Source organism: Haemorhous mexicanus, chromosome Z (genome assembly GCF_027477595.1).
Source record: "Haemorhous mexicanus isolate bHaeMex1 chromosome Z, bHaeMex1.pri, whole genome shotgun sequence".
Taxonomy (NCBI): Eukaryota; Metazoa; Chordata; class Aves; order Passeriformes; family Fringillidae; genus Haemorhous; species Haemorhous mexicanus.
Genome location: NC_082381.1, coordinates 54,657,952 through 54,685,649, shown reverse-complemented (window position 1 = coordinate 54,685,649; position 27,698 = coordinate 54,657,952). Strand labels below are relative to the sequence as shown.

Here is a 27,698-nt window from a genome sequence, read left to right as displayed (position 1 = left end):
ATTTAATTAAAATTTCAGTGCAATTAGTAAATAATAGTAAGTTGTGGGGCTTTTTCCATTTTGAAGTTGTTTTTCAGTCAGTGAAGTGCTGTTCTTTTCTTCTTAAAAGATTTTTCTAAAGGTCTTGATATTTGCTGTGTAAATATTAAAGCTGTTTTTTACAAAAAATGAGATCATCAGGACCTTCCTACAGCAACCTTCTCAGTTGTTACTCCTTTACTTACATTTGGTTTTAACCTTTAAAGCATGGTCTTTGTGTTAAGTCAAATGTCATGCTTTGTGCTGCAAAGTGGGAGACCTAAGTTCAATTCCTATTTCAAGTCCATAATTTTGTAGTTCAGCAGGAGCTGGAAACAACTGAACCAGCATGCCTGGTCCACAGAGTGTCTGGAACTGCTTTCCAGTGGATCTGGCCAATTAATAAACAATTCTGACAGAAGTGAAAGATGGCAGCCCCACAGGTCTCCAAGGAAAAAAAGGAAACAGGTATCCAAAGGGAAGTAAATGTTACTTTATTTTTCTTACAATAGATTTTCAAGCCTTTAAGCATCTTATATATAGCATCCCTGCTTTACCCATTAAAGAAAAACGCAAACCTGGGATCTCTAACTCACTGCCTTATTCTAGCTTTGGGATGACAGAAGAGACATTTTTGAGAAAATATGTGGTGAAACCTTTGGTCACTTGAATCAATGTGAATTTCTTCCTGGGTTCCAGTCTGTCAGTATTTAATTTCAGTACTGGGCATTGATATTGACTCAAATAATTAATGGCGTTGAGATTTATTTGTATTTGGCTAAGTCACAGAGACAGCAGAGTCATCTCAGAATTCTTATTAATCTTGTAACAGTCACATATTTTTCTTTAATTAAATTAGATTATCTTTATTCACTGGCAAGCACAGGGGAACGTGATGAAAGCAGGCTTTCCTAATAATAAAACACTGGATTGCTTCCTCTACTGGGCAATTTTAATAGCCAGCAGTATAGTAGTGGTCAAAGAGGTATATTTCAGACAGAGGCAGTAGAAGAACTATCTTTTCCAAAACATCATTATGCATGTGAGCAGAAAATAATTATTCCTGTTACTTTGAGAAAAAGCTATCAGAAAGACAAACAAAGTTTTCTTTTGAAGTCTTGTTCTAGCAGGCTAAATACATTGTGGCAGTTCTTCAAAGGAAGTTGTCTTCTGCTCAGTTTTGCCTCCAGTTTTCTAAGCTATTCCCCAAACCTTCCAAATATCTCTGTTCTTATTTCTACTGTTCTCACTGCTTCTTGTTCCTCAAGTCAATACATCATTTAACAGTATTTTGTTCAGCTCTTTCTAACTCCTTCTAATAAGGAAAAGGTAAAAGGAAGAATGATATACACAGCCACTGGTATACACAGCCACTAAAATACTCTGACAAATATGCTGGGTAAAAACTGGCATAGCCATCTGCTGTGTTCTCCTTCTGCCTCCTGACCAATTCATCACCACCAGCCTTCATATAGCTCTGTAAGACAAGACACCTTCTATCAAGAACAAAATTACCTCCCATTTTTATAAATTTTACTGCTGGCACACCTCCAGTCAGCAGCAGCAAAGTACGTAATCCTGCCCACCTAACATGCTGTATAAAAAGCTGCTTTTTTTCAGAAAGACTGACCTTAGTAATGAGCTATCAAATCTTTTTGTACTCTTTTTAGGAGTCCAAAGAACCTCTAAGGTTTGTTACTTTTGGTGTTTGTGTATTTCTGAGACAAGCTGATGTCTTTTCTCCAGGGTTTTAATACTAATAAATATCCTTATTCTTCACTCCCTGCTGAAGCTTTTCCTTGCAGAAACAGAACAGGAGAGGATGGAAGAACTTCACCCCTAGCTAAAGACTTCCTTAAAACACCTTTTAGAGTTGTTATGTGTGACATTGGGATGAAGGGCAGTGATTAGCAAACATCAAGATTTTAAGGCACTTCTTCATTCTAGTTTTTGTTAAAATTTAATTAAAATTTCAAAACCTTAATTCCCTCTTTGTTGGAATACCAGGCTCTTTCTTTCTCCAAGGTCAGGGCGAATAAAACTCAGGAGAGATTGTTTTTGAAGTCTCACTCTGAAGTTTATTATCCTTATCTATTACAAACTCACGAGATGTGAGCTCTCTCTAACAAGTTGAGAGAGCGAGCTAAAATAGTTTCTATTTGAGGCTATTTAAGTCCCAGTTATCCAACAAACAGTTCACATCTACATTATTTATGCTTCTAATCCAATTATTATCACCCAAAACCCGCAACGCGGACATCTTTCACCCAATCAGAGAAACCCACCCAGATTTGTGAAGAAGAAGGAAAAAGGTGCAATAAAGACAACTAACCCACACCCAAAATTCTATCTTGTCTCCCATATATCACCATATCCTAAAATCCCAAATCCAAGTTTTTTCACCCAGTGAGATCACACAATACTATCCAAACTACACACACACAGTTTCTGTGCTATCACTCAATTTTTGAAGCCTTTTCCAAGGTCTCTGGTCAAACAAGGTGTTTACTCGGCACCCTTAAATCCAGAAAGCTCAAAGTTTTCAGCCATCAGAGTTCCAACATCTCTTCTGTGTAACAGGCAATTTTATCAGAAGAAGTGGCAGACATCTGCTGGATGAAAGCTGGAAACAATGCGAACTGCATCCTTCTTGGACCCTTACTCCACTACAAAAGGAACCTACTTCAGCACAGTACAAGTAGGAACTTTTTCTTTTTTTTTCCTAAACAGGGATATAAATATGGATATAAAAGGGATTACAAGACAGTTACTAATGAGTGCCTTCATAAACTAATTCAGCTGTTCATTGGTTGGGTTTGAGTTTGAATACAAATGATAAATTTATTTTTCTAAGATGCTGGAACCACAGAATTTGGATTGGAAGGGACCTCAAAGATCACCTGGTTCCAACCCACTTGACTGGGGAAGGGACATGTACCACTACATCAGGTTGCTCAGTGCCCCATCCAGCCTGGCTCTGCACACTTCCAAGGATGGAGCATTCACAGCTATTCCGGGCAACCTGTTCCAGTGCCTCATCACCCTCACACTAAAGAGTTTCTTTACATCTTACTTTGATGTAGATCTTTGGAAGACTCAAAGCCTGATGACTAGCACCATCAGTTACCTTCTGGAAATTGTATTGCAACAATCAGAAAAGTCTTAGTTTCTTCTCTCATGTGATGACACCAGTTTTTCTTCCCTAACCTCCCGTAGGCTGGCAGCTCTGCTGCATCACATTATTTTAAACTTCACTGGCCACGAAGAGCAGGTAATTTCAGACTAAAAAGGTCAAAAGCTGCATACTGAGTTATGTTTTAAGAAGGAACTTCTGTTTTTAAAACTGTAAATTAAATACATTAAGAAAGCATTTCTAATTACACACTTCTACCATGTCAGCTGCTAATTTTTCAGCTGTTTATGCAAGAGCTTTCTTTAAATGGGCATATCATCTAGAAGAAAATTATTCCTGTATGTGTTTCATCATAGTATTTTTTTTGTGTGTGTTTGATTTGGTTTCAAAGGAATCAAGGCCTCTGTGATCATGCTGTGGGCATGCACAGGGATGCATATGTCTCTTCTCCTAGGAAGTCTGAAGTCTTTACCTAACTGACCAAAGATATAAGCTTACTACAAGTTTACTGAATAACTACCAAGCAGAGTGGAAACTGAGGGGAAAACCACACCACAAAAGCAATCTCTACTACATACAAAATCTTCATAGAAGAGGATTAATTACTTTTAATAAAATTAATGCTGGAAGAATCTTCCATTAAAGTTTACAACTTACCAAGAAAAAATCTAACAAGAAAACTTCAACCCAAAGCAAAATAGATTTTACAGGTTCCATGCTCCCACAATTAATTGTTAATGTGGAAGCTGAGTAAGTTCCTTACTTTGCTTCTTTGGGCATCAGTATTAGAAGTGTAAAGGACAGAAAAAGCCAATGCTATTGACTAAAAAGACATTTAATATTAAACAACTTCTAAGTAAGATAAGAGAAAAGACTAAACTAGAAACTATAGAGAAACTATATTCTATACCAAGAATTATTTTATCTTTTTCTTGCAGGATGCACCACATTCCATCATGCATATAAATTTTTACTGAAAACACATGAACATTAACATGGTCCAGTTTTGGATTTTACTCTAAGTTTTGGATTTTTACTCTAATACACTAATTTCTAAGAATAATGAATGTACTGCATGCAAAATTCCAGTGTGAACTGTTGTTGAGTAATATTTCAGGATTTGCAAAAGTTCCTAAACAACAGCAGAGCTCTTCTCAAAACGGATATAGCAATTTATAGCAGTAAGATGTTAACACATCCCTGTTAATCTACGGCATAACAATGTTTTTTCTAGTACCAGTCTAAGTTCAAAAATCAGATTTTCTTCCTGAGGTGTCTAACTAAGAGTCTTACTGCATCAAAGTTATCTCAAGTTGAAAATGTGCTGGTTTACTTACAAATCATTCTAAATCAGATACCTAGAGTTTTCTTTTCCTCTCTACATCATGGGAATGTAAGTATGACAAGCCAAATCCCTAGGATGCTTCCTGCATGTAATTAATCAGTGTGACTTAGACTGGGGCAGCATCTGCCTGGTTTTAATTTAAAATGCTTTATGGGAGACAGAGGAAATGACAGACAATTTCTTCATGTCAGATTTGCAAGCCTGCAACTAGCCAGCATCTCTAAACAACTCTTCCTGTTTCCTGTCCCAGTCATTACTAGCTGTGAGCAGAACTGGTAGGCATTCCATGCTTCTAAGATTTTTGCATGGTTTATCAAAAAAGCATTGTTACTAATTGAAATTAGTTGTTTTTAAGGAACTCCCAGTGAAACCCTGCAGAGGTAACACCAGAGAATGGCTTCCAGGGCTAACAAAGCACCTCCAAGTCAAAGGAAACCTAGCTTTCCTAGATTTGCAGATTCTAAGCCACCCTTCCACACAACATGGATGCAAAACGGCTGCTTGGAAATTTTGCTTGTTTGGCTTCTCCCAGATTTCTCTTGAGTAGGAAATTTCAAAATTTCTACTTTTCGTTCTGGAATGGAATTTAGAAGCTGAGAGGATTGGGTGCAACAGAAATGCTGTGGCAGCCCACAATAATTTGGCTAGTTTCGAGGTCAAGCACTCGATAGTTGGTTTACTTCAGGCTGTACAGGTCTGATGAGTACTCATCTTCTGCTAAAACTTCTGAGGGTTTTCCTCTTCCTTGATGGCAGCCTGCCTTTTGCAAAGGAAGAGAGGTCAACAACAGAAGCACCCTTTCCAATACAGTACAGTAAATGGAGTCAGGAGTGCCACCCCTCACTCCATCTGATGACACAGCAGAGAGCCACTTGGCAGGAGGAATGCTGCCAGCACAGAGACTGCATGTCCACCCAAAACCAGGTAAACATGTACTCACTCAATCTGCTTCAATCGCCACTTCAATTCCAACAGTCATAAATGCTCCTCTGCTCTGACTAAAGCTTGAAAATAATCACAAAGACCACAACTTTCTTTCATGCTTTACTTTCCTCTACAAGCAGCATGTTTTTCTGACTCTGGGCCTTGACTTCCTCCTCTCTTCCTTCTCAGCAGTTTTGCACTGGGCAGATATAGCACTTCACTTCGATCTCTCCATAATCTCATCATATACTGGCAACATCATCAGTACCTGGCTTGGGCCTGTATGCCCTGGCCATATCTGTTTCAGATTTAAAGTAGGTCATACAATCAGCGGGACTTCACAGAAGTAAGATAGATTTAGTCCTGCAAGAAAGTAACCTTCAAATCAATTGCAAAACAACCCTAATTTGGCTCATATCAAGCAACGAAGAACCAACAATCTGTTTACAGAATGGAAGTAATACATTGATAAGTAAATAAGTACTTTGCATACTTCAGACTTGAAAGTCTGTTCATAATGGCACACGCCTCAATAGCATAAGTAACAAATGAACAGAAAACTTTTGAAAGAAAATAGGTTGATTTTTACTTACCGTGATTTTTGATTCAATTCTCTGTCACTATTGAGAAGAACTGTTTCCTCCTTCATTTCTTGTTCTGTTGCTACATTATTCCCAAGCCTCTGCTGAGAATTTGCTTCCCACGTACTATCACCACCAACTACCTGCAACTCTGATGTTCCTGCAGTGCCCGAACTCACATTCTCAGCAGCCAGGCCATCTGAAGGAGAACAGCTTTCATGTTCAAAAGATTTCTGAAGGGGAGTTTCTACCTGAAATTCTGTCCAAGTGTCAATCAATTCCTGTGCTACAATAGGTGGCAGCTCTTCACCAGAATGTTCGGACCCTGATCTTGGCATCTCTGTCTTGGCAGAAACTTCTTCAGGTGATATGTCACTTATTTCATTTTGTCCCAATATAATCCAGCCCTCGTCTTGCCCACAGCTTTCCTGTGATTTCCTTTCACCATTCAGCTTCTGAGGCACAGCAGAAGAATTTTTCTCTTCTAAGTGAACAGCGTCTCCAGTCCCACAAACAAAATGATCTTTGCTTTCATTTGAAATGGGTATTGCCTGAAAGGCACCCAAGGACCCTGGTGAAAAGCCCTCATGGGATTCTTGAAAAGCAAAATTAATTTTGCTTCTTTCAAGGGTATCATTTGTTACAGGTGTATTTTCTTCCTCAGTAACAAGGATGTAATCCATCTCCAGTGAAGCTGGGAGCACCTGCAGCCTCACATCTTCTTTACTGTCTGTACTTTCTAGTTCAGGGCTCTTATGGGAATTTGTCAGCTTTTCCTCCCTACCAAGTAGGAAGTCAGTGCCAGCTTCTAAAAGAACAAGCAAATAAAAACTCTTTTTAATTTCTGAATTACTGATTTAGTCACCATAGTATGTTTTAATCAGTACTGTGAGATAAAGCTCTTTTCAATTTGCTTTGCTCTGTTAATGTGTACTTGAATTTTATAACATCATCACCATCATCATTATTGTTAAAGGTTATACATTAACACGGCAATCATTCCCAAGGCACAAACAATTCAGTATCCCATAGGCTAGGCCCCGTACAAACAACAGAAATTATATTACTACTTCACTGTTTAAAAGCTTTAGATCTGTCTGTGATGCCTTAAGTTTTAGCTTTCATATTTTTCAGATTCTATACTGCATTAGTGTATAACTCTGAACTTCATATAAAGTGTTAGCAAGTTCTCCTCACAGTTTAGTCAGACAAAACAATCCTTTTCCAGCCCGAGAACCAAGGACACCATTGCAGCCTCAGGCCCAAAAAGTGTCAACAACAGCAAATTGAGGAGAGCAGTCAGGGAGAACGGGACTTCATAACCTGAAGCTGTAATTGGACAATTCATCCTAATATGTAAATGGACCAAAACTTATAAAAGTGTGAAAACTCATGACCAGCTGCCCATTTGGGTCCATCTTGGGTCCATCCCGGGTGTAGCCCTGGTCAGGCTCTTGTGCTGCCCAAGATGTATCCTTTGAAGACCTTTTAATAAATATCTACATTATTCCTTTAACTCTGTCTAAACTCTGTTCCAGGTAGCCTCTCAAGGCATCATCTGAAAGAGCCACACTAGAGTTCTTTCCACAATAAACGATCTGTATATCAGGGAGACACACCAACTCCACACTTCACTCAAAGCCTCCTCCTCACAGGCTTCATAGAAATACTTCCTCCTTTCTCTGTCCTATGTATTTGCCCTGGAAAGCAGATTTTCTTACCATCACACGATCTTCTATCTCCACCTGGTGGTGAGTCGGGATCGGCTGTTTCTGTTTCAGATTTTCCTGTTAAGAAATCCGAATCTGGGGGAGTTACTTCAGACGTGGAGAGCGAGGGTACTGAGGTGAAATTTTCCTCAAGACGCTCTGTGGAGGTCTCAGACACCTTATCTTCGGTCATTAGGATGCCCTCTGCACCTTCCAGAGGAGCTGGCAGCGGCAATGGTTTTTCCAAAGAAACACTGTCATAAAATGGCTGCTGTAACAAGAGCTCACCGTTTGCATTCTCTCTGCTGCCAGAGGGTTCAGCATCAAAAGATGCAGAGGATAGTGGAGTGCACACTGTTGGTGATTGGTCATTGGGTATTTCCTTAAACACAGGAACATTATTTTCAATTACAGCCTCATATTCTTTTGCTATGTCATCAAATAGTTGATTATTTGAATCAGACTCATCACCTTCATTACCACCAGGTAGAAAGGATTTGGGAAAGAGTGTCCGTTCATCTTCTGCTGCCTCACTGCCTAGCAACGCCAGTATGTTCATTCCACCACATGTGTCTGCCAGGACATTAGTCACTGAGGTGTCCCTGATACTATGTTCTATCCCTGTGTCAAAGTCATCCACACATTCTTCTGACCTATCTAGCCCAACACCAGGTATTGCTGTATGGTCAGTTTCAGAATATTTTACAGCTTCACCCAAGGCACTAATTTCTTTTAAGCTTCGTTCTTCCCTATCAGGCTGACTGAAATCCATGGGAAGCAAATGCATTTGAGAGGTCGTTATTTGAGCTCTATCAGTTGGTGCTCCTTGGTGGCTTGCATTAGTGAAACTTCCATGCAACATGTCTTTCACATCTAAGGATGTCACTTCTGTAACTTCACTGGCAATTTCAGTTGACTCAACAGGGTCAAAAACCAGCTTATTTTCTAGACTGTATTCTTCTGGAATTGGAAATTCAGGAAGCTCCTGAGAATTAGAAGAGATAAGCTGATAGAATTCACTGGTCTTTACTGGTTCATAGTCCTGTGGGCTACCATTTTCAGAGTGCATCTCATTCTGCATTACTAACTGACACTTTGAATCAAAATCTGCCTCTTTATTCACATTTGATCTTGTATGAATTGGCTGACTGTCTTTGTCTTCAGGCTCCACTGCAATCTGAGAAGATGGGATTGAGGCATGCTTAGCTCCATATTCCTGGCACACATCAGGACTACTTGATGACTCTGAACCATTGTCTTGGTCACAGTGACTTAAAATATCAGGATTTTCACCATCTGATTTCAAAGTGACAGTCTGCTCAGCATTAATCCACAGGTCAGGTTCCACTGAAAACTGCTGATTACTTCCTTGCGTGTTATCCTGTAAAATATCCGGGATAAGTGAAGTTTGGGGAACTAATATATTCCACTCTGGACTTGACTTTTCTGCCATTTCAAAAGATAAGTCTTCTACAGTGAAAGCACCTGGCATGGAGTTGTGCACTTCCACTCCTTCACAGGTGTCGTCCTGCTGTCTTTGAGGAGTGACTTTTGCATTTCCCTCATTGTCTTCTGGTAGATCCAGTACAGTGACTGCTTCAACTGCTGTATTTGGTATAGCTTGTTCGTCATCTGAAAAAGAGTTTTGTGGAGTCAGTTGATTTCCCTCATCTGTAGAAAACAACTGCTCTATCAACTCTCTTTCTTCTTTTTCCAGTGTGAAAGAATCAAACTGATTGAACTGTGAAGTGTCTTCATTAATCTGACCATCAGGACTATTGATAGAATGTACTAGTCTTTCATTTTCTTTTTCATCAGAGTACAGGGGGGCAGGTGGACTTCCATCATTACCTGTATCTGTGAAATGTGCTTCTCTTAGTTCTTCATCTTGTGAAGGGGAGCCAGAGGAGTACTCCTTACTATTTCCTAGCTGATTTGTTACAGAGTGACTTGAACCAGAATACTGATCTTCCAATTGCTTTTCTTCACAAGGCTGGAAACTCCACCATTCTGAACTGTTATCTAGAAAATCAGATGTTCCTGTTGTGGATTTTGGATTAGTTCTTGAATCAGCTTCCAGTGACATACTCCACCTATCTACAGCTTTTGAAGAATGCTCTTCTTTATCACCAGCAGCAGAAGGTGATGCAGGATCTTCATTCATTTGATTCAAATATGAGTCTTCCCCACTATCTGGTTTTTCATTGAAAATAGTCACCTGAGTTATTTCATCAAGTGTTTCACAGTGGCCTGTAGTAGATTGAGTAGTCTTATGATCAGTAAATGCAATAGTCCCATCCTCCTGCAATACCTTTTCAGCTTCAATTGTTTCAGAATTTTCACTGAAGGTGCTTATGAGGATGTCCTCTCCCACTTTGGTTTTTGCACCTAAACTCTCTTCATTTGCTTCAGGACTTGTTGCATTGGACTGATCATAATCCTCTTCATTTTCAGCTGCTTTGTGCTGCTTGTTTTCACACACTGAATCTTCATGAATCACTTCTGGACATGCCTCTGAATTCTCTGAATCCTCATTTATGTCAGGACTTGACAAAGAAGATACAGTATCATCATCTACATGGGCATTCCAAAAATCTAAGCTTTTAGGAACTTTGTTCTCTTCGCCACTTGTTTCAAATCCTTCTTCAGATTCATTCCCAAATTCCTGCTTTTTAAAGGAATCTGCAAGATTTTTATTATTTTTCATCTCCCACGCATCCCTGCTTCTTTCATGATGACTAGCTACTGGAAGGTCTCCCCACACATTCACAGATGTATCACTTAAGTCAGGACTTGTTCCACTTGAGTGTGTATAATAATTTATTGAATTACTCCACATATTATCTTCTTCCAAATAGCTTTTGATCTGTATATCTTTTGAAAGGCTGCTTGTGGTATTTGCTATTTCAAGGACTTCGCTTGCCTCAGGACTTGTTCCAGGAGACTGCAAATCTTCACGTGGTTGTGAATCCCAAGCAGTTTGAGGAAAATTGTCATTAGGCACTGCAAATGGCTCTCCACAAAGATTAGTAGCAGGTTCTACATTTTCAGAGTTTTCATTTCTCCCAGAAGCTATTTCAAGTGAAAATGAATTTTCCACCACAGACATATGTGTAATATCAGGAACACTAACAAAACCAGAAAGATTTTTCTTAAACTCATCTGTGAAAGGATTTTCATTGGTCTTCATCAGTTCTAAGCTATTTTTAAAAGATAGTAAATCAGAGTTACAAATGTCTGGATGGTTAGAAGTCACTTCATGTAAGCATTCTTGCCCTTCTCCCAGAGGTTCTTGTGGTTTATCCATCAAAGGAATTGATATGGCTTGGCCACAACCATTCCTTTCAGAGTCATTCCAGACACCTGAGCTTCCAGGTATTTTAGAAGAAATATTTTCAGGATTATCACTACCCTTATCAGAACTTTCAGAAATATTTTCCATCTTGGGACTTGTTGCATCCTCTGTCACAGCAGCCTCTCTTCCAGCTCCCTCCGAAAGCAGCTGTGACATTTCACTATAATTGTAATTTTTTGGTAAGGAGTCATCAAAAAATTCATAATCTCTGCCTCCTTCAGTAATACTTGAACATTTTAAACTGTTCTGCAACATGTCTTTTCTCTCTTCCTGACTAACTGGATTGCTTTGATTGGAAAATGACACATTCTCTGTGATTAATACTTCCAAACTAACACAATTTCTCAGTTTTTCTGGGGAGGTGGGAACTTCAGTTGTTGGCTCATTTTCTTCCAAATCTGTTTTACCTGAAGATTCACTGCCCTCTTGCACCGGTTTATTACAAATGTCATTAATTATCTGCTGCCCACTTGTCATATGTGTTCTCTTACATTCTTCTCCTTCCTCAGAGATGGCAGTGGCATTATCCCAGCCTTCCTCACACTCCTGCTCCCTCTGTGAACCCCACGAGTCCAGCTGGTGCACTGAATCCTGAATACCCAGCTCTTCTTCAATACCAACAGTGTTTTGTGCTGCATTCTTACTAAGTATCTCACTCCCTAAGTCACATATTTTCAGATCCAAACCATTCTCATTTTCTGAAGTTGGCGTAGAGATGTTCGTGCCTTCTACAGGAACGCTGCCCACTGCTTCTGCCTCGTCAGCTGCTCTCTGTCTAGTATTTAATTCATTCTGTGATGGTGATAAGTCATTCATTGTTTGATTATATGCCAGTATTACTCTTCTGCTTTCAGATACAGGAAAGTTATTTTCACTGCTACATGTTTCAGTTGAAAAACATTGATCAGCTGTTTGTTCTGAATTAAGGCAAGGTTTAGCAGAGGCAGAAAGAACTGGAATTTCAGAATTTCTTTTTCGTAACTGGGTGATGTTATTTAGGGGAGTGTTCCAGATATCTGTATTTCTAGTATTTGACAAAGGCACATTGTTAGGAGATAATGGTTCCTCACTTGATTTCTCAAGTACTTTTGACTCAGACAAGTTTGTGTTCATTAATTTACCATTAACTGTTCCTTCATCAAAATCCGTGTCCTCATTTTCTCTTTCATCTTCCACATATGTAGGTGATATATATGAATCAGATGTTGAATAATTGGTGTCTGGTGGAGAAACAACTAAATCTTCCGCTATATTTGAGGAATTAAGATCCGAGTTTTTATATAAGAAGGTATCCTCCCATGGCACCACTACTTCTGTTACTTCTTTTCTGATGTTTTTATCATACATACTCCAGGCATCTATATTTTCAAATTGTTTTGGTCTATGTTTAGGATCACCAAACAAAGTTTCTTTCCCTGTGTTCAGCTTGGAATTATTTTGCATATTGTTGAAAACAAAAGTTCTGTTCTCAGATTTTCCATGGTCTTCTATTGAATAGTACCTTCCTTTATCCCATTCTTCTGGATTTTCAATTTCATTGTCCACTGTGATTTCTGAAGAATCTGATAAAGCAGATTTTGGTAAGGCCCATTCCTCAGGAATATTCACAGATTTTAACTCTCCATCTAGTTTGGGCATGTTCCATACGTTTTCTGAGGGTTTACCAGCATTTCCTTCATCTAACTCGGTCCAGATTTTGTAAGAGTCTCCAGCTAGCTGGCTACCTTTTCCTTCACCACTACACCATGCATCTGACATCATAGGTGTGGGCTGGCTGACCTTCCACAGGTCTGTAAAGCTCTCCACTTCTTGCTTTGTCTCATCTAAAGAAGCCGTTTGCAAACATGAATGTTCACTGTTTTTCTCTTGATTTTCACGGTTCCAATTATCTTCTTTAAACTGATTGTCCCACAGACCTGCTTTCATATATTCCATTTGCTTCGGCTGTTTTTGGAGGAACACAGAATCTGAGGCTCTTCTATCAGTATGTTCTCGTAGCAAAGGACTTTCTTTAGAATCTTTCCATAAGACAGGACTCTGAAATACAGATTCCTGTTCACTTGAACTCCATGCATCAGCATTTCTGGAATCTAGGTCAAAGCCATCCCACCAGCTCCCATATCTAACACGAGACGGAGAGTAATTTGTGCCATCTATTTCATTAATTTTTTTTATGACATCTTGTGAGAAAATTAAAGGCTGCCCATTATCTAATGGTGAAGTATCTACAAGACTATTCATAGGAGTTGGTGGAATTCTTGAATCAGCAGATTTCAATGCTTCTGGGGAAGAAGAATCACCTTCAACTAAATCAATCAAACTTGAAGTTTTCTCACACATTTCTCCCGGATTCTCACCAAATTCTGCTAGACTGTCTTCCTCAATTTTTGTTGTAAGTAAGTCAGTTGAATACTTTCCTGAATCATTTTCTAATAGGTTTGTCTCATCAAGTTTTTTCTTCAGAGTGAGCTGATGCCCTTCTGATGAATCACTATTGAGAAAATAGTCATCTGCCAGGGAACAATGAACAGAACGAGAAGATGACTCAGAGGGAGCTGTAACCATGGGTGCTAGATCAAAATTGAAAAGATCAAAGTTATCGCTATTGCTTCCTGACTGAGACTTTTGCTCTTCAGCTATTGCTCCTTCAGGAATAGGGCTGTAGGAATCAAAGCCGGGCAGAAGACTGTGATGTGAAGCAGCACCTTCTGCAACAGGGCTATCATCACTAAGAAAAACAGAACTCTCCTTGGAAGACCGGCTGCTTCTAATTGTAGCCAAGCCACTGTCTGGACTCACAAGGTCTACATTAACATCAATGTGGGCTTGCATAGACCCGTTTAGATCTTGAGGATTTTCTATAAAATTGGCAGAACTGGGCTGTGGTTCTACATCAGAACCATATAACTCCATAATACCAGAAGATCCTTGTGAAAGTGGAGCACTTCCAGCAACAGCTTCAGTAGAAGAAGTTCTACTGTTTGATACCATTTCTGGTTGCCTTCTATTTATAACTTCCTTAATTAGAAGAAAAATTTGATCACAGGTCACCGAAGAATTTTCTTGATGATAAATGAGAATTTGGTCACATTCACATTCTAGAGGATCCAGCTCCAAACAAGGATTCTGACATTCTTCTAATTCACAGCAGATCTGTTGAAAAATGGGGTATTTCAGAAGTCACTGCAGTCACAGACATAAGGCATGTAATGACTACTTCATCATGTAATACAGCCATACCTGTCTCTTCCTATTAACCTACTGTTTGGCCATTTCACTGTAGCATCCTTATCATGGTCCCCAAATAGATGAGGTATTACAAAAGAGGATCAAGACAAAAGATTTGTTATATGATTGGTCAGAAATTATACTGGTCATTATACAGAAATTATATTGGTCAGAATTATCAGACTTTTCATTTCACATCTTGCTAGAAAATCCAAATAAAATGTTTGGTTGTTTCCTTAAGAAATCTGAGTAAAATTTATGAAATCTGAGTAAAATTAATTAATTTAGGAATGTATTTCTAGAATGAGGTAATTATATTAATAAAATAAATAAATGCATTTATATTGGCCTTGAAAACCATGAAGTCACTTAGCCTTCCAAAAATCAGAAGTTTTCAAGACTGAGAAAAAGGTTCAAAAAGTTGCCACTGAGATAGTCTCTTCCATCTGGGGAGAAATATAGTTTTAAAAAATGGAAAGCACCTAGTCTGGAAAAATGTACACAATAATAATAATTTGTTTTGGTTTCAGAGCTTAAATTCTTTAGGAATAACATATATATATATATATATATATATATGAGTTCTGGTCATTGCCACTTAAAAGGTGTTTGCTTATCACTCATTGCCACAGACACATCTGCATAACTCACAGTACAAACCCAGGTCAAAACTGGGGAAAAAAACATTTTAACTGAATTGAAAATTCTTGCCTCTTTCATTATTTCTCATAACCTTCTTCTACTAGCTTGGTCTGAAGCAATAATAAATAGTATAATCTTTCATTCTCTTACCATATAAATAATGCAGCCATTTCAAATAGCTGCTCAATTGCTGGTTCACTGTTGCTACATTTTGACCTTACTTTATTAATCAACAACTTGATTAATAGACTACTTAAAAAAAAGCTCAACATTTTTTTCCAGGAAAAACATCTGATTCTTTTTCCAGGTACTTACTTGATTGCCTAGCTCTACGTTTTCCGAGTATACTGCTATTTGTTGTTTTGTTTGCTTCTCATCTGTCAAACAGTTGGCCAAAATGACAAGTACATCAAACCCATATTTATCTATGAATGCTTTCAGATCACCAATGAGACTCCTGTGTAGTATGCAGTCCTGAAAAACATCAGAAAATTAAAAGAAATGCCAGCAACTTTTCTGGTTCTTTTCATCCAAATATGTTTTAAAATAGCTATTAATGTTAAAAAGCATCAGCAGGTCTAACAAGCAAGAAAATTCCATTTCACTTGTCAAAACAACAACCATTTACCTAATAAAAATAAAGAACCAGTCCCATAGCACAGTAATAGAAGAACACTAGAATACTAAATGCAGATTTTGCCTTCTTAATCTGCTGGTGAAACATAATTCTTACTTGTTCCTACTACCTGCTTTTGTAACATTGATTAAATGCATTCCAAGCTCTAGTGTATACCCATGATACAGAAACTGGGCAAAGGGAATAGGAGACTTGCATGGATGAGCATGGAACTTCCAGATAAACTCAAACTTAAGAAAGAAATATATGCAACGTGGAAGAAGGGACAGGCCATACAGGACTCTAGGAACACCGAATTGCACGGATACAATGAGGAAAGCCAAGACCCTATTGCAACTGAGTCTGGCAAGGGACGTCAAGGACAGCAAGAAGGGCTTCTACAATTTTATCAGCAGCAAAAGAAAGATTAGGCAAAATGCAGGGCCACTGCAGAATCAGATGGGTGTTCTGGTGATGGAAGACACAGAGAAGTTCAAATTACTGAATGCCTTCTTTGCTTTTCTTTACTGTTGAGACCAGCCCTCCTGAGTCCCAGACCCCAGCGGTAAGAGAGGAAGGCTGGAGAAAGGCAGGCTTCCCCTTGGCTGTCGAGGGTTGGGTTAGAGATCAGCTAGGCATAACACCTTAAATCATGGGATCCACCCCACAGGTGCTCAGAGAGCCAGCAGATGTTGTTGATCTGCTGCTTTCCATCACCTTTGAAAAATCATGGAGAATGGGAGAATTGCCTGATGATTCAAGGAAGGCCAATGTCACTCCTGTCTTCAAAAATGGCAAGGAGACCTGGGAAACTACCAGCCAGCCAGCCTCACCTCAGTTCCTGGAAAAGTGATGGAACAGATCATTCTGGAGATCATCAAAAAGCATATAGAAGACAAGGTGATCAGGCACACAGGAGTAGTAAGAATGGATTCACTGAAGGCAAATCAGATTGGACCAATGTGATAGACTTCTATGATGGCATAGCAAGATGGTCAACGAGGGGGGAGCAGTGGATGTTGCCTACCTCAGCTTCAGCAAGGCTTCTGATGCTGTCTGCCATAACATCCTTATAGGTCAGCTCAGGAAATGTGGGTTAGAGGAATGAATAGTGAGACCTGGCTGCAGGCAGAGCTCAGAGGGTCATGATCAGTGCAGCAGAGTCCAGCAGGAGGCCTGCAGACAGGGGTATTCCTAAAGGATCAGTACTGGGACAATCTTATTTATCAGAGGCCTGGAGGAAGGGATCAAATGCACCCTCAGCAAGTTTGCTGGTGACTCCAAACTGGGGGCAGTGGCTGATCCACCTGAAAGCTCTGCTGCCATTCAATGGGACCTTGATCAGCTGGAGGGTTGGGCAGAGAGAAACCTGGTGAGGCTCAACAAGGGCAAGTGCCAGGTCCTACACCTGGGGAGGAACAGCCCCAAGTGCCAGCACAGGCTGGGGCTGACCTCCTACAGAGCAGCTCTGTGGAAAAGGACCTGGGACTCCTGGTGGATCACAAGGTGTCTGTGAGCCATCAGTGCCCCCGTGGCCAGGAGGGCCAATGTCATCCTGGGGTGCATTGGCAGGAGTGTGGCCAGCAGGTCGAGGGAGGTGATCCTCCCCCTCTACTCAGCCCCAGTGAGGCCCTCCTGGAGTGCTGTGTCCAGCTCTGGGCTCCTCAGCACAAGGGAGACAAGGAGCTACTGGAGAGGGTCCAGAGGAGGGCCCCAAGGATGATCAGGGGTCTGGAGCTTCTCTCTCATGAAGAGAGACTCTGGGAGCTGGGACTGTTTGGTCTGGAGAAGAGAAGACTGAGAGGGGATCTCATCCATACATAGAAATATCTCAAAAGGAGTGTCAGGAGGATGCTGCCAGACTCTTTTCAGTGGTGCCAAGAAACAAGACAAGGAGCAATGGCCATAAACTGAAATACAGGAAGATTCACCTCAACAATAGGAAGAATTTCTTTACACTGAGGGTGGCAGAGCACTGGAACAGCTGCCTGGGGAGGCTGTGGAGTCTCCCTCTCCAGAGACTTTTAAATCCCCCCTGCACATGTTCCTGTGTCACCTGCTCTCAGTGACCCTACTTTGGCAGGGGGCTTGGACTGGGTGGTCTCCAGAGGTCCTTTCCAACCCTAGCAATTCTGTGATTCTGTAATACTGGTCTATTGCTATTTCTTGAATAAACAATGGGTTTTTGTCAGAAAAAGAAATACTTTATGAAATTTGTCATGCCAAAATTTATCTAAAAAAATAAATGATACAAAAATAGTACTGAGTAACAAAATCCACAAGCTAATTTAATTTGCAGCCCTTATACGTATCCATGATGATGTTACCCTATGGTAACACTCAACTACCACAGATTGATCCTAGAGATCCCCTTGTTCCTGCTCTCTGAATTGTGCAAATCTCAAAAAAAAAAAAAATACACACACACACAAGTAAGAACTGAGGCAAAGTATTTTTATACTCCTTGTATCAAAAAAGTTGTCTTCTTTCACACACACCCCACACTAAATACACAGGAGGTAAATTTTATGTTTCCTACTCTCATTAATGCTTGGACTAGCCCAGTTATGCAGAACTTGAAACATAAACCACACATCCACCTTTCTCAACTGGGAACATAATGCACAAAGTATAAATGTCTTTTTTCAGCCCTCACTTCTGATAATTACTAGTCAACAAAGACACAGAAATTTAGTTTTCTCCTTTACGTTTCTGCTGCTTGTATTAAAATAATTTTTTGTCATCTTCTAGCCAAGACTTCTTTTGATGCTGCCAAGCTACACTGGCCTTGAATAAACAGCAGTTCATCATGAACACAGCACAACTGTATGTACAGACTGGCATGTTATTCCCCTGCATCGGTCTCCTACCTAATAAATGACTGTTTTGGTTACAAATATATAAACACTATTTATTAATCTACTCAAATGTGTCCACAAAATGCATCACCCTCCCTCTAAGTTAAACTTTAAAAAAATAAAATCTTGTTTGTCAAATGCTTTGGAAGTAGATTCCTTTCTGCAAGTAGAGATGAAGTTTTCCCTTTGATGTTTGCATAGCACCTAAAAATGAGGTTTATGTGAAATTCACTCAGATTAATGCACAGTCAGCTGCCAGTTTATTGGTGGACACTCATATGTGAAATCTGAAGAGAGGCTTATGGTGAGGAATTATTCTGAAAAAGCTTTGAATATGCAAATCAGTAAAATCTTCTGAAGACACAAGAACTGGGTAGACTAGAAACAGTTCCAAAATGTCCTTGAGTATGGAGAAGTCCCTTCAGTTGTTCCCATTCCTAACTGCAATTGGAACAATTAAAATCTATTCAAATAAAAAATCTGAAATATAGCAGCCTCAAAACCATCTGAAAATTCCTGATAAGTCACCTGAACAACTTAAAGTTTATTCTTTTAAACTAGTACCAGCAACAAAATTCAGATACTCCCTTCACAGGCATTCAAACATTCAAGTAAATGACAGGTGCAAACAAGTCTTAAAAACTACCAAATAATATGTACTGAAAGACATGATAGATATATGGGCTCTCCCATGAATTTGATAACCTAAATTAACAAGCAGAACGTACTACAAATGCTTACAGAAAATGAAAAATTTGCTTCAGAAATGAAAAAATGCAAGTAATTTCAACAGTTAAGCTAGTACATCCCAAATTAATTACATGCATTTAAAATATGCTGTTGATGAATTAGTATAGCAGAAGATATACTGACACAGCTAAACAATTACAAAGGTCAGTTAACTGGTCATTTTTATACACTCCTTTTCTTTTACTAACAAGTGCTGGCTTGAGTATTAAGTAATATTTACACAGTATACAGCAGATAAACAGTGTATGCAAACATTATTAGTTGCTATAAGGGCCTCTAAGTAACTTATAAACAAGAAAATGACTTGTTAGCTACTTGAAATACATATACTTGAAATAAATAGAATCTAGTAGGACCTATATTTTGCGTAGTTAACAGCGGTATAACTACTGAAGTAATTTAGCGTCATAACATGCAAAAAAATTGTACTTTTGTCTAATGCATATAAATAGTTTCTGCTGTAACACAGCAATATAATGAACATTGTAAAATTTACAAATATTTTTTGTATCAGTTAGGCGAGCAGAATGAGAAAGTCGAAGAAATCCAAAGACTTTTGACGGAGTTTTGAACATGACCTGTTTAGTAATTATATATTTTTTTGTTGAGAAATACTATTTTATGTAAGTCCTATTTTGCTGGGAAATTTCTTTCTCAGAAACTCTATTTTCTTTCTTGATTCTCAAGAATTTCTTTTTAAGTTTAACAGATAATGTAACTAAAAACACGGATGATCCTTTTAAAGAGGCAAAATATCAAAGAAATATCTGAACAGAATCTCTAACTTCTCTGTCTCTTGCAACACTGATTCATGAAATCAACAGCCAATTACCCAAGTGATCACTGCAAGTGTACATTACACACATTTCTGACTCTTCTAAGCTAACTGTGTCAATATTAACCTGACCAAATTAAGAACAAACTGTCTCTTTTGTTCTTCACACTTCTCACATGGGGAGCACAATATGGCTTTTGTCAGAGGTGCTCCATCATTTTGGCTCAAGGAAACTGTCAGTACAGTTTGGGATTCGTTATTCATGGGCAGATACCCTGATGGGTCTAATGAAGCCTTTCTGCTGACAACTCATTTGCTAAAAATACCCAACCATCACAAAATATAAATGAGGAATATCGTATCCCATTACAATTTTCACAACTGATGCAATTATCACAATACAGAAATCATACATACTGCATTCTCTTAATATTTCATGGTTGGTACTTCTGCATTCCAGTTTATTTCTATGTGATCACTGATAAAACTTTATGACATACTTAAATTGCAATATAATAGGGTAAACACCAAAGAAACAGCACACATGCAGAGCTAACAGGCTGTGTGCCATTTGTTGTAAATCCAGCTAATTACTAGAAGGCCCTTCCTTTATTAAAAAAAAACAAATTAAAAAGAAAGGCAAAAGAGTGTAAAAAAATACTCAATTTTTTATAAAAACTTTTCAGGTAAAGGTCAGTAAAAATTTAAAGAACAGTGTAAAGTGTATGATGTTTACCAGACTCCAGAAACACAAACAAACGTATTTTTTGTTTTATCCCTTTTTTTCTTCTTTCAACACCACTGGTAAAAATGCTCTATTAGAAATCCCTACCTTCTCTACATTTTTCTATTGTGCATTTCGATGTACCAAATACAGCTCTTCTGCACTGATATTTATCACTCTTCTAGAAAGAACAAAAATAGCAGCAAAATCTGCTTTCCTTACGTCAACAGTTTCCAAAGACAAAAAAGGTATTAGGTCCTAAAATAAAGAGTAAAAGAATGGGCATCTTTGAACCTTGTTATCTTGCTCTATGACTACCCCAGTCACACATTTAACTTTAGGCATTCCAAACTTATGCTGAAATGAATTTGAACTGGAAATACTATGGCATTGTGGAAAGCTCATATTGAATAATGCAGTGAGTTCTTGCTGAGCACTCACACCTCTTAGTACTGATGATGGCTGTGTTTTTACAGTCTATTTCATTAAATGCAGAGTAACTAAAATAAAAAAAAAAGAAAAAAGAAAGCAAAGAAAAAATAGAGATTCCCCTTTAATTAAAAAAAAATATTTATGCTTTGTTCAATTAAAGCATGTTTAGATATGTTCATAATATGTCTTTTCTACAGCATGGGTGCATTTCATCTTAGTGTCCTAGCAATGATCCATTCTTTATGAATTCAAATTGAAGCTAAACAGGTTTTACTTGCATTTGATACAGGTACAAATTCTGTATATTCAAATTCAGGCTTGTCCGTTTTAACCTCTGTTTAAGTAGAACTTATAAAGATTCACATGGTTTTTTTGTATTTAGCACAGCACATGATTTCTGGGCAAGGCTGTGAAGTCTCAATTCATTCATAAAACCTGAGGTAGAAAAATTTTGCTCAGGTGTACTGCCAAACTGCAGTTTCATTATTCCCCATTTACAGAACCAGCTGAGACAGCTCTGAATTTAGTAGCTGGGGTACAGCATCTTCATGTGTCTTAGAAGACATGATATACAGGTAACATAAGGATATTATCATGGCCCATTTGGCTTATAACATTCTTCCTAGAGTTGGAATACCTACCTTCAGTGTCTATTACTGCCACCCACCTAAGGAAGATAATTTCTTATCCATAGGCAAGGCAGCCCCCCATGAGTGCTGAGGTGTACAACTAACTCTGAAATACAACAGTGAAAAATTCTCCCCAGTGTCAGTGGGATTTGTGTACTCAAAATATGGAGCAGTTCAGAAGGGCTGGAGATGAAGCCCTGTTAAGGCACTGCCACTACTGCACAACATAAACATTGAGTGCATAGCCTAAAGACATTAACAGACCATAGGTAAAGGTCTGCACGCTCCCGTGTATCTAATAACGATATTAGATTGCTGGGACGTCAATATCTAGAAGAAAAAAAGTTTTGCAGCAGTACAGGAGTCAGAGACTATCAAAGTACATCATGCAGTCTGGTATAGAGATGAAAGTACTCATTTATTTCCATCTCTAAGGGAAGAAATTCAAAGTGCTTGTAATTTGTCTCGTTGTTAGTGGATGTTTTCTGTAATAGGAAAACCGTGACTGATAAAGATAAAGCTTCCAGTTTTGAGCATTTCTGGTAGTTAAAGGGTAAATAGTTTTGAGTGGCTAAAAATGCAAAATAAATTAAAATATACAGAAGTAATTTTCAAGTTTAAAGGCTTAAATGACACCTCCCTTTTTAATCTGTCTTTAAAACTCTGCCTCTGTAAAATAAGTGAAGGGACCAAATAGAAAACTTGCAATCATAGAAGTACGACTTTTGCTCCGAGTAGAGAAGTACAGAAAAATGTAGTATGTTGAAATGCACTCCCTCCAGATAATTTTAAAGGCTGAGGTAAATATGAACTTCCTTTTTTTTTGGCAAAAGTACACGGAGAGGAAAGTTTTCTATTTTGAAATCACAAGTATACAAAGCCTAAAAGTAAAGGCAACTGCTTATGCACCATACTTATAAGCAAAGATCGCCCACAGAAAATTTGCATGAAATATGTAAAAAATTAAAATAAATATCTCCACACTGAAGTACAGCATCGTTTATACAATCTAATAATTATCTGCCTCAAAAATTTAGATAAGAAAAAGATGCATTATTTTTTACTAATCAATAGGCTATGTGGACTTAGCCTACAATACACTTTTTTATTCTCCTTTATATTACTCTGTTTTCTGATTCTAGGTTAAGAACTTGCATCTGATTTTTCCATTGCTTGTAAATCAATTAAAAAACACCAAAAAAGACACAACCTATCACTTCAGTTACAAGGTTCATTTAGTCACATACAATATTTGATTTCACTGTTGACTGATTAGCAAGTGGTAACAAGCAAAAGGCTGAATAGACAGAGTGATGAATTAAAACATAAGAAACATCACAACTATACATATACTGACCAGGAGCAGTCTCTTTTAGCCAGCTAAGTCTCAGGTGTAAGGTTATACATAATAATTCATACCTTACAAAATAATCCCCATGCAAACATGATAATGCAAAAACACATTTCTGGCTGTCAAGAAAATTTCTGGCGAAATTAATCAACCATTCATCCATTCAGGCTCTTTGCATATCCTTTTGTCAAAGAGGGAATACTAAGAGATTTCTTTCCTCTTTCACGCACTCATTGCAATGGTTTGTAAAATCCATCAAGCCTGAGTTGATTTATTGAACTGTCTCTTAGCTCAGCAGTGTAACTACAGCAAATGAACTGGTAACTTCTTAAAAAACAGCAGTGATTCAACAATATCTGGTTTATTTGATTCCTTCTAACTTCAGATTAGCAATTTCTTAAAGGCACTGACTTGCATTATTTAGTAGTTCTATCTGCAACTTTATAAGAGCACATTTTGTTTGTACTGCCCCAAAATTTTCAATATTACATTTTGACATTTGACAAAGGCATTTTTGATTTATAACTGATGTAATACTCTACCTAAATCTTCAAATCTTCATGCCAGCTAGTATGCTTCTACTGCTACTCAACAGAGCTTTCAAATTTAAATACAATACTGCTGTGTACTATTATGTGAGCCATCTCCCTCATTAGGCTATGAATACTGAAAACTAATTACCCCCACCTATTTCTTTAATTACACAGACAACTTTGCATGCATATTCCACTGTTTCTGTATTTATCTATTCCCATCACTAGTAATGAGAATTGTTATAAAAAGTAGTTAAGGCACAAAAGACAGAGATATTCCAAGCCATTTGAAGCACATGGATTTTATTGCTACGCATCGTCCATTGAACCCCATGAAGCACATTTATCACTCAACAGCTTTGCATTTTTCTTCATAAAGATATATGACCTTTGCCTATTAGATTTCATTAGCAGGGCACCATACAAGGCTCGTCTGCAGATGACAGGATAGAAAGCTAAACAACCTCGCCTGAAGGATTTGTGAGAACAAGCCCATCTTCAATCTTTGTCCCTGGGAGGCACTTCTAACACCTGCCAACCACAGCACTATCATCAGAAAAACATTTAGAGATTTATCTTCAGGCTGGTGATTATAAGAGATAATTTGTTTGGAGTATGGATAAAGTTGGTCTAGCATAAACAAACTACAAGCTCAAATTATACGACGAACCTCATTAACTATTGATTTAACCACTGCAAATCCATGAACAAATGTTGTATCAAAATGTTAATTCTTCATGAAAATATAATAAAAAACCAAAAATGCCAAGGCAGGATGGCAGGCTATTTTTAGTGCATTTTAAATGTTTGCAGTTTAAACTGGAAATGGAGACTTGCTTTTTTTGTAACATGGACAAGACTATACTATTGTGATTTTCTCTTAACATGGAGTTTTGTCTGGCAAGAAGTGCTAGTTTTTTCAGTTACTGCCACTATAGAGGGATGAAACAGTGTTTTCTCTCCTGCTCTTAGGAACACTCCTTTTGTTTCGAGGCAGCAAGACTAGATGTACCATAAAAAACGCTTTCAATAGCAAGAAGCTAGAATATATTCTTTGATACCTTCTATATTACAGATATCACACATATCCCATGTTCCATAACAGGAAAGAACTTTCTCCTAATCTGTGAAAATTACTTACACTCAAGCTAAAAATAAACTGTCAGTCTTAAGCCAACAGTATATTTAGAAATAATACAGCTGCATTACTCCTGAGGTCTATTTTTGAGGGGGAAAGGTGGGGGTTTTTTCCTTCTTTTCTAATACAGTGGCATTCAGGCCTGTCCCCTATCTGGTAATAGAGAGAAAAAATGTGCCAGACTTCCTGTTGTAATCCAAAGAGAAGAGCCACAAAATATTTCCACCTGATGTTGGTGGAATATGGCCTAGGAGAATTCCATTGCACCAGCTCTGACAGCAACACAATTTCTTAATACCCCTATCCTGAGAGCTCATTTGTGCATAGAAGGTAGAAGGAAACCCACAGATAGCTCCTACACTCCAGCAGTCTAAACAAATCATACAGTGTGACTTGCACTTAATAACAAAATATCAATGCTTTTAACACTATTATTACTGCAGAAAGAGCAAAAATCTTCTGGAAGGAACTCAAAAACTTTCAGGTAAAACATTCAAAAGGAGAAGAAATTGTGAAAATATTTTCAGGGGATTACACTATCTCTCATTACTAATCGCTTCTGGATGGGAATGGTATTGACTGTGAAATTATTAGTTTATCAATTTAAAAAAAAAAAAGGCAAAATGACAAAATCTGCTGGGGAAGACAATGTTCCTCACACAGCAACATAGCCATTCAAAGTTACATGGCAATTTTAGTTTTTCCTTTTACTTTTTACCTGTTTTTTTTCCCTGACAACTCACAATGTCACTTCTGGAATAAACCATAGTTATTTAATTATTAAAGCCATTTCACTCCATATATATATATATAGATATATATACACACACACAAGAAAATGATGTTGCAAGACAATTGACAGAAGATTTTTAAAAATCAGCTGATAATACATCTAAAGAGCCACTTCTGCAGGATTCAGTTATATCACTTCTAATACATTCTAAGTTGTTAGTATGTAATTTTTGGATTGTTTCATCAAATTTCAGTAGTTGGTGAAGCTTTTTCTTTCATCTAGCTACATCTGCCTTCTAAAGCAGCTGTTTGATTCTTCACAGTCTTTTGACTGCAAATAATTTTTCCCAAAAAATTTACTTCTTCCACTCATGCTCTTGACTCCAAAATACAATTTTCTCCTACAGGTTTTCTTCCTCCAGTTCTGAAAACTCCAGACTTACATAATTTTTACTTTTGCTATTACTTGTCATGAACACTCTCATTCCCACTTTCAACTTCTCATTCTCCTTCCTATCATCCCGAATCTCTCTACATGCAAAATACAGTTTCACACTGAGGCACAATGCTCTCTAATTACACGTCAGTCTTTTTTATACTTTTATCCTGTGGTTCACAACAAATGTTCCCTTTCTGCACCACAGATCCACGTTTTTAAAAAACTATATTCTAAACAGGTTCTCTTCATATGGGAAAATTCAAACCGTAATTATCACCTTTAGCTGTTCAATTTGCAAGCCTGAACAAAAAGGCCTATTCAGAATTCCACAAACTAAAAGTTAATGGAAATCCTCTGACTGACTTCACAGGATCTAGCACATGCCACTAATCTACACGTAAGAATTCTCCCAATCATATCCATGATGATATTCATGGTATTGCATAGCCACTCAAGTTTAGCAAAAGCCCTTCCTGGAAGTAAAAGTTCTCTGCTAAATATTTTAGTATTTTAGAAATGCATTTTCAATTATTTTGATTAAATCACTTTTGCACTGTATGCTAAATCACTGGCACTTTGGTTGACCACCCATAGTGCCTTGTAAATATGGAACAACTGTCTGGAATACAACTGAAGACAAAAGAGAATTAATTTTCTATTTATTCAATTTATCTCTCTGCTGTGGGAAGCTGAACACCTTCCTCCAAAATACATGAACAAACAAGGATCAATGTACTACCAATGCAACTGACTTTGGCCTCATCTGCAGTGAGACAAAACTAGGAACTAGAAATTGAACAGAGATGGTCAAGCGCTGTACACCAAAATTTTCCACCTAAAAAAATTCCCAGACAAATAAGAGTAGCAATTCAGTTTCTTGTAATTCATTTAAGCTTCCTATGGATTCTTCTAATAAGCACTTACCGTTATGCAAACAAAATGCCTTTAGCAACTCGTTTGTTAAACAGTCAGCTCTTTCAGAAGAGAGAACAGTCATTACCAACACAAGCAAAACAGGATAAAACAAAGTTTCTTGCAGATGCCTGCCAGGGGACTCACACTTGTTTACACCAGGCTGAGGTTAGCTGTGGCACCCTCGTCTCTGTTTTACTAACTAAGTAAAACTAGTAACTAAGAGAGCAGCTTTACTGAGATGGTTCTATTTCCTGAGAACCAAATACAAGCTTTCTGTAAGGCTGCTTTTGGACCTACAGGACCGAGTTCTCCAACATACATGCTTTCTTCAGGTTGTATCCTTCAGAAAGTTGTTCTTTGCCATCTCACTAGACAAACAGAAGTGAAAAATGAGATGCAAAGCAAAACTGTACCCTAAAATCTATTTGAAGTCAACCACTCTGAGACACAAGACTATTTTGGTGATACTGGCATGTAAATGCAGTTAAACAATCACCCAAAAGAACTGGAATACGTTTCATATTATTCTAGTTTTACTTGATACTAACACAAAATATTCAATGTTTAACAGAATTTATGACTAGGAGTTTGTCAAAAAATAAAGTTTTTTGCTGATAACACAGGGATTTTGTTGGGGTCAGTAAACAAAAATGTGCTTTAAGATTTACTATTACAGGAAAAGTGGCATGCAAAATAATTTTTTTCCAATATGTTCAGCAGCCAGGTCAATTAATTTCCATAATCTTCAACTGTATCAGTACCGCCCCTGTGGCACAACACAAGTCTCAAATGGGCTTTACCAACTTACTGACAATTAAACCATGTGCACTAGTGACTCCAGCTAGCACAACTGGCTCTGCTCACACCATTA

General features: G+C 38.0%; 1 protein-coding gene across 2 annotated transcripts in view; it reads right to left on the bottom strand.

The window, feature by feature from the left end:
* Positions 1-27,698, bottom strand: part of PRUNE2 (prune homolog 2 with BCH domain) — a 130,192-nt gene that overhangs the window by 39,359 nt on the left and 63,135 nt on the right. For both annotated transcript variants that reach the window (XM_059873953.1, XM_059873954.1), the window contains exons 7-9: positions 15,251-15,409; positions 7,723-14,218; positions 6,014-6,809 (exon numbers count right to left, since the gene is read on the bottom strand). In XM_059873953.1, coding sequence (XP_059729936.1) covers positions 6,014-6,809; positions 7,723-14,218; positions 15,251-15,409 — 7,451 coding nt within the window. The remainder of the gene's footprint in view (positions 1-6,013; positions 6,810-7,722; positions 14,219-15,250; positions 15,410-27,698) is intronic.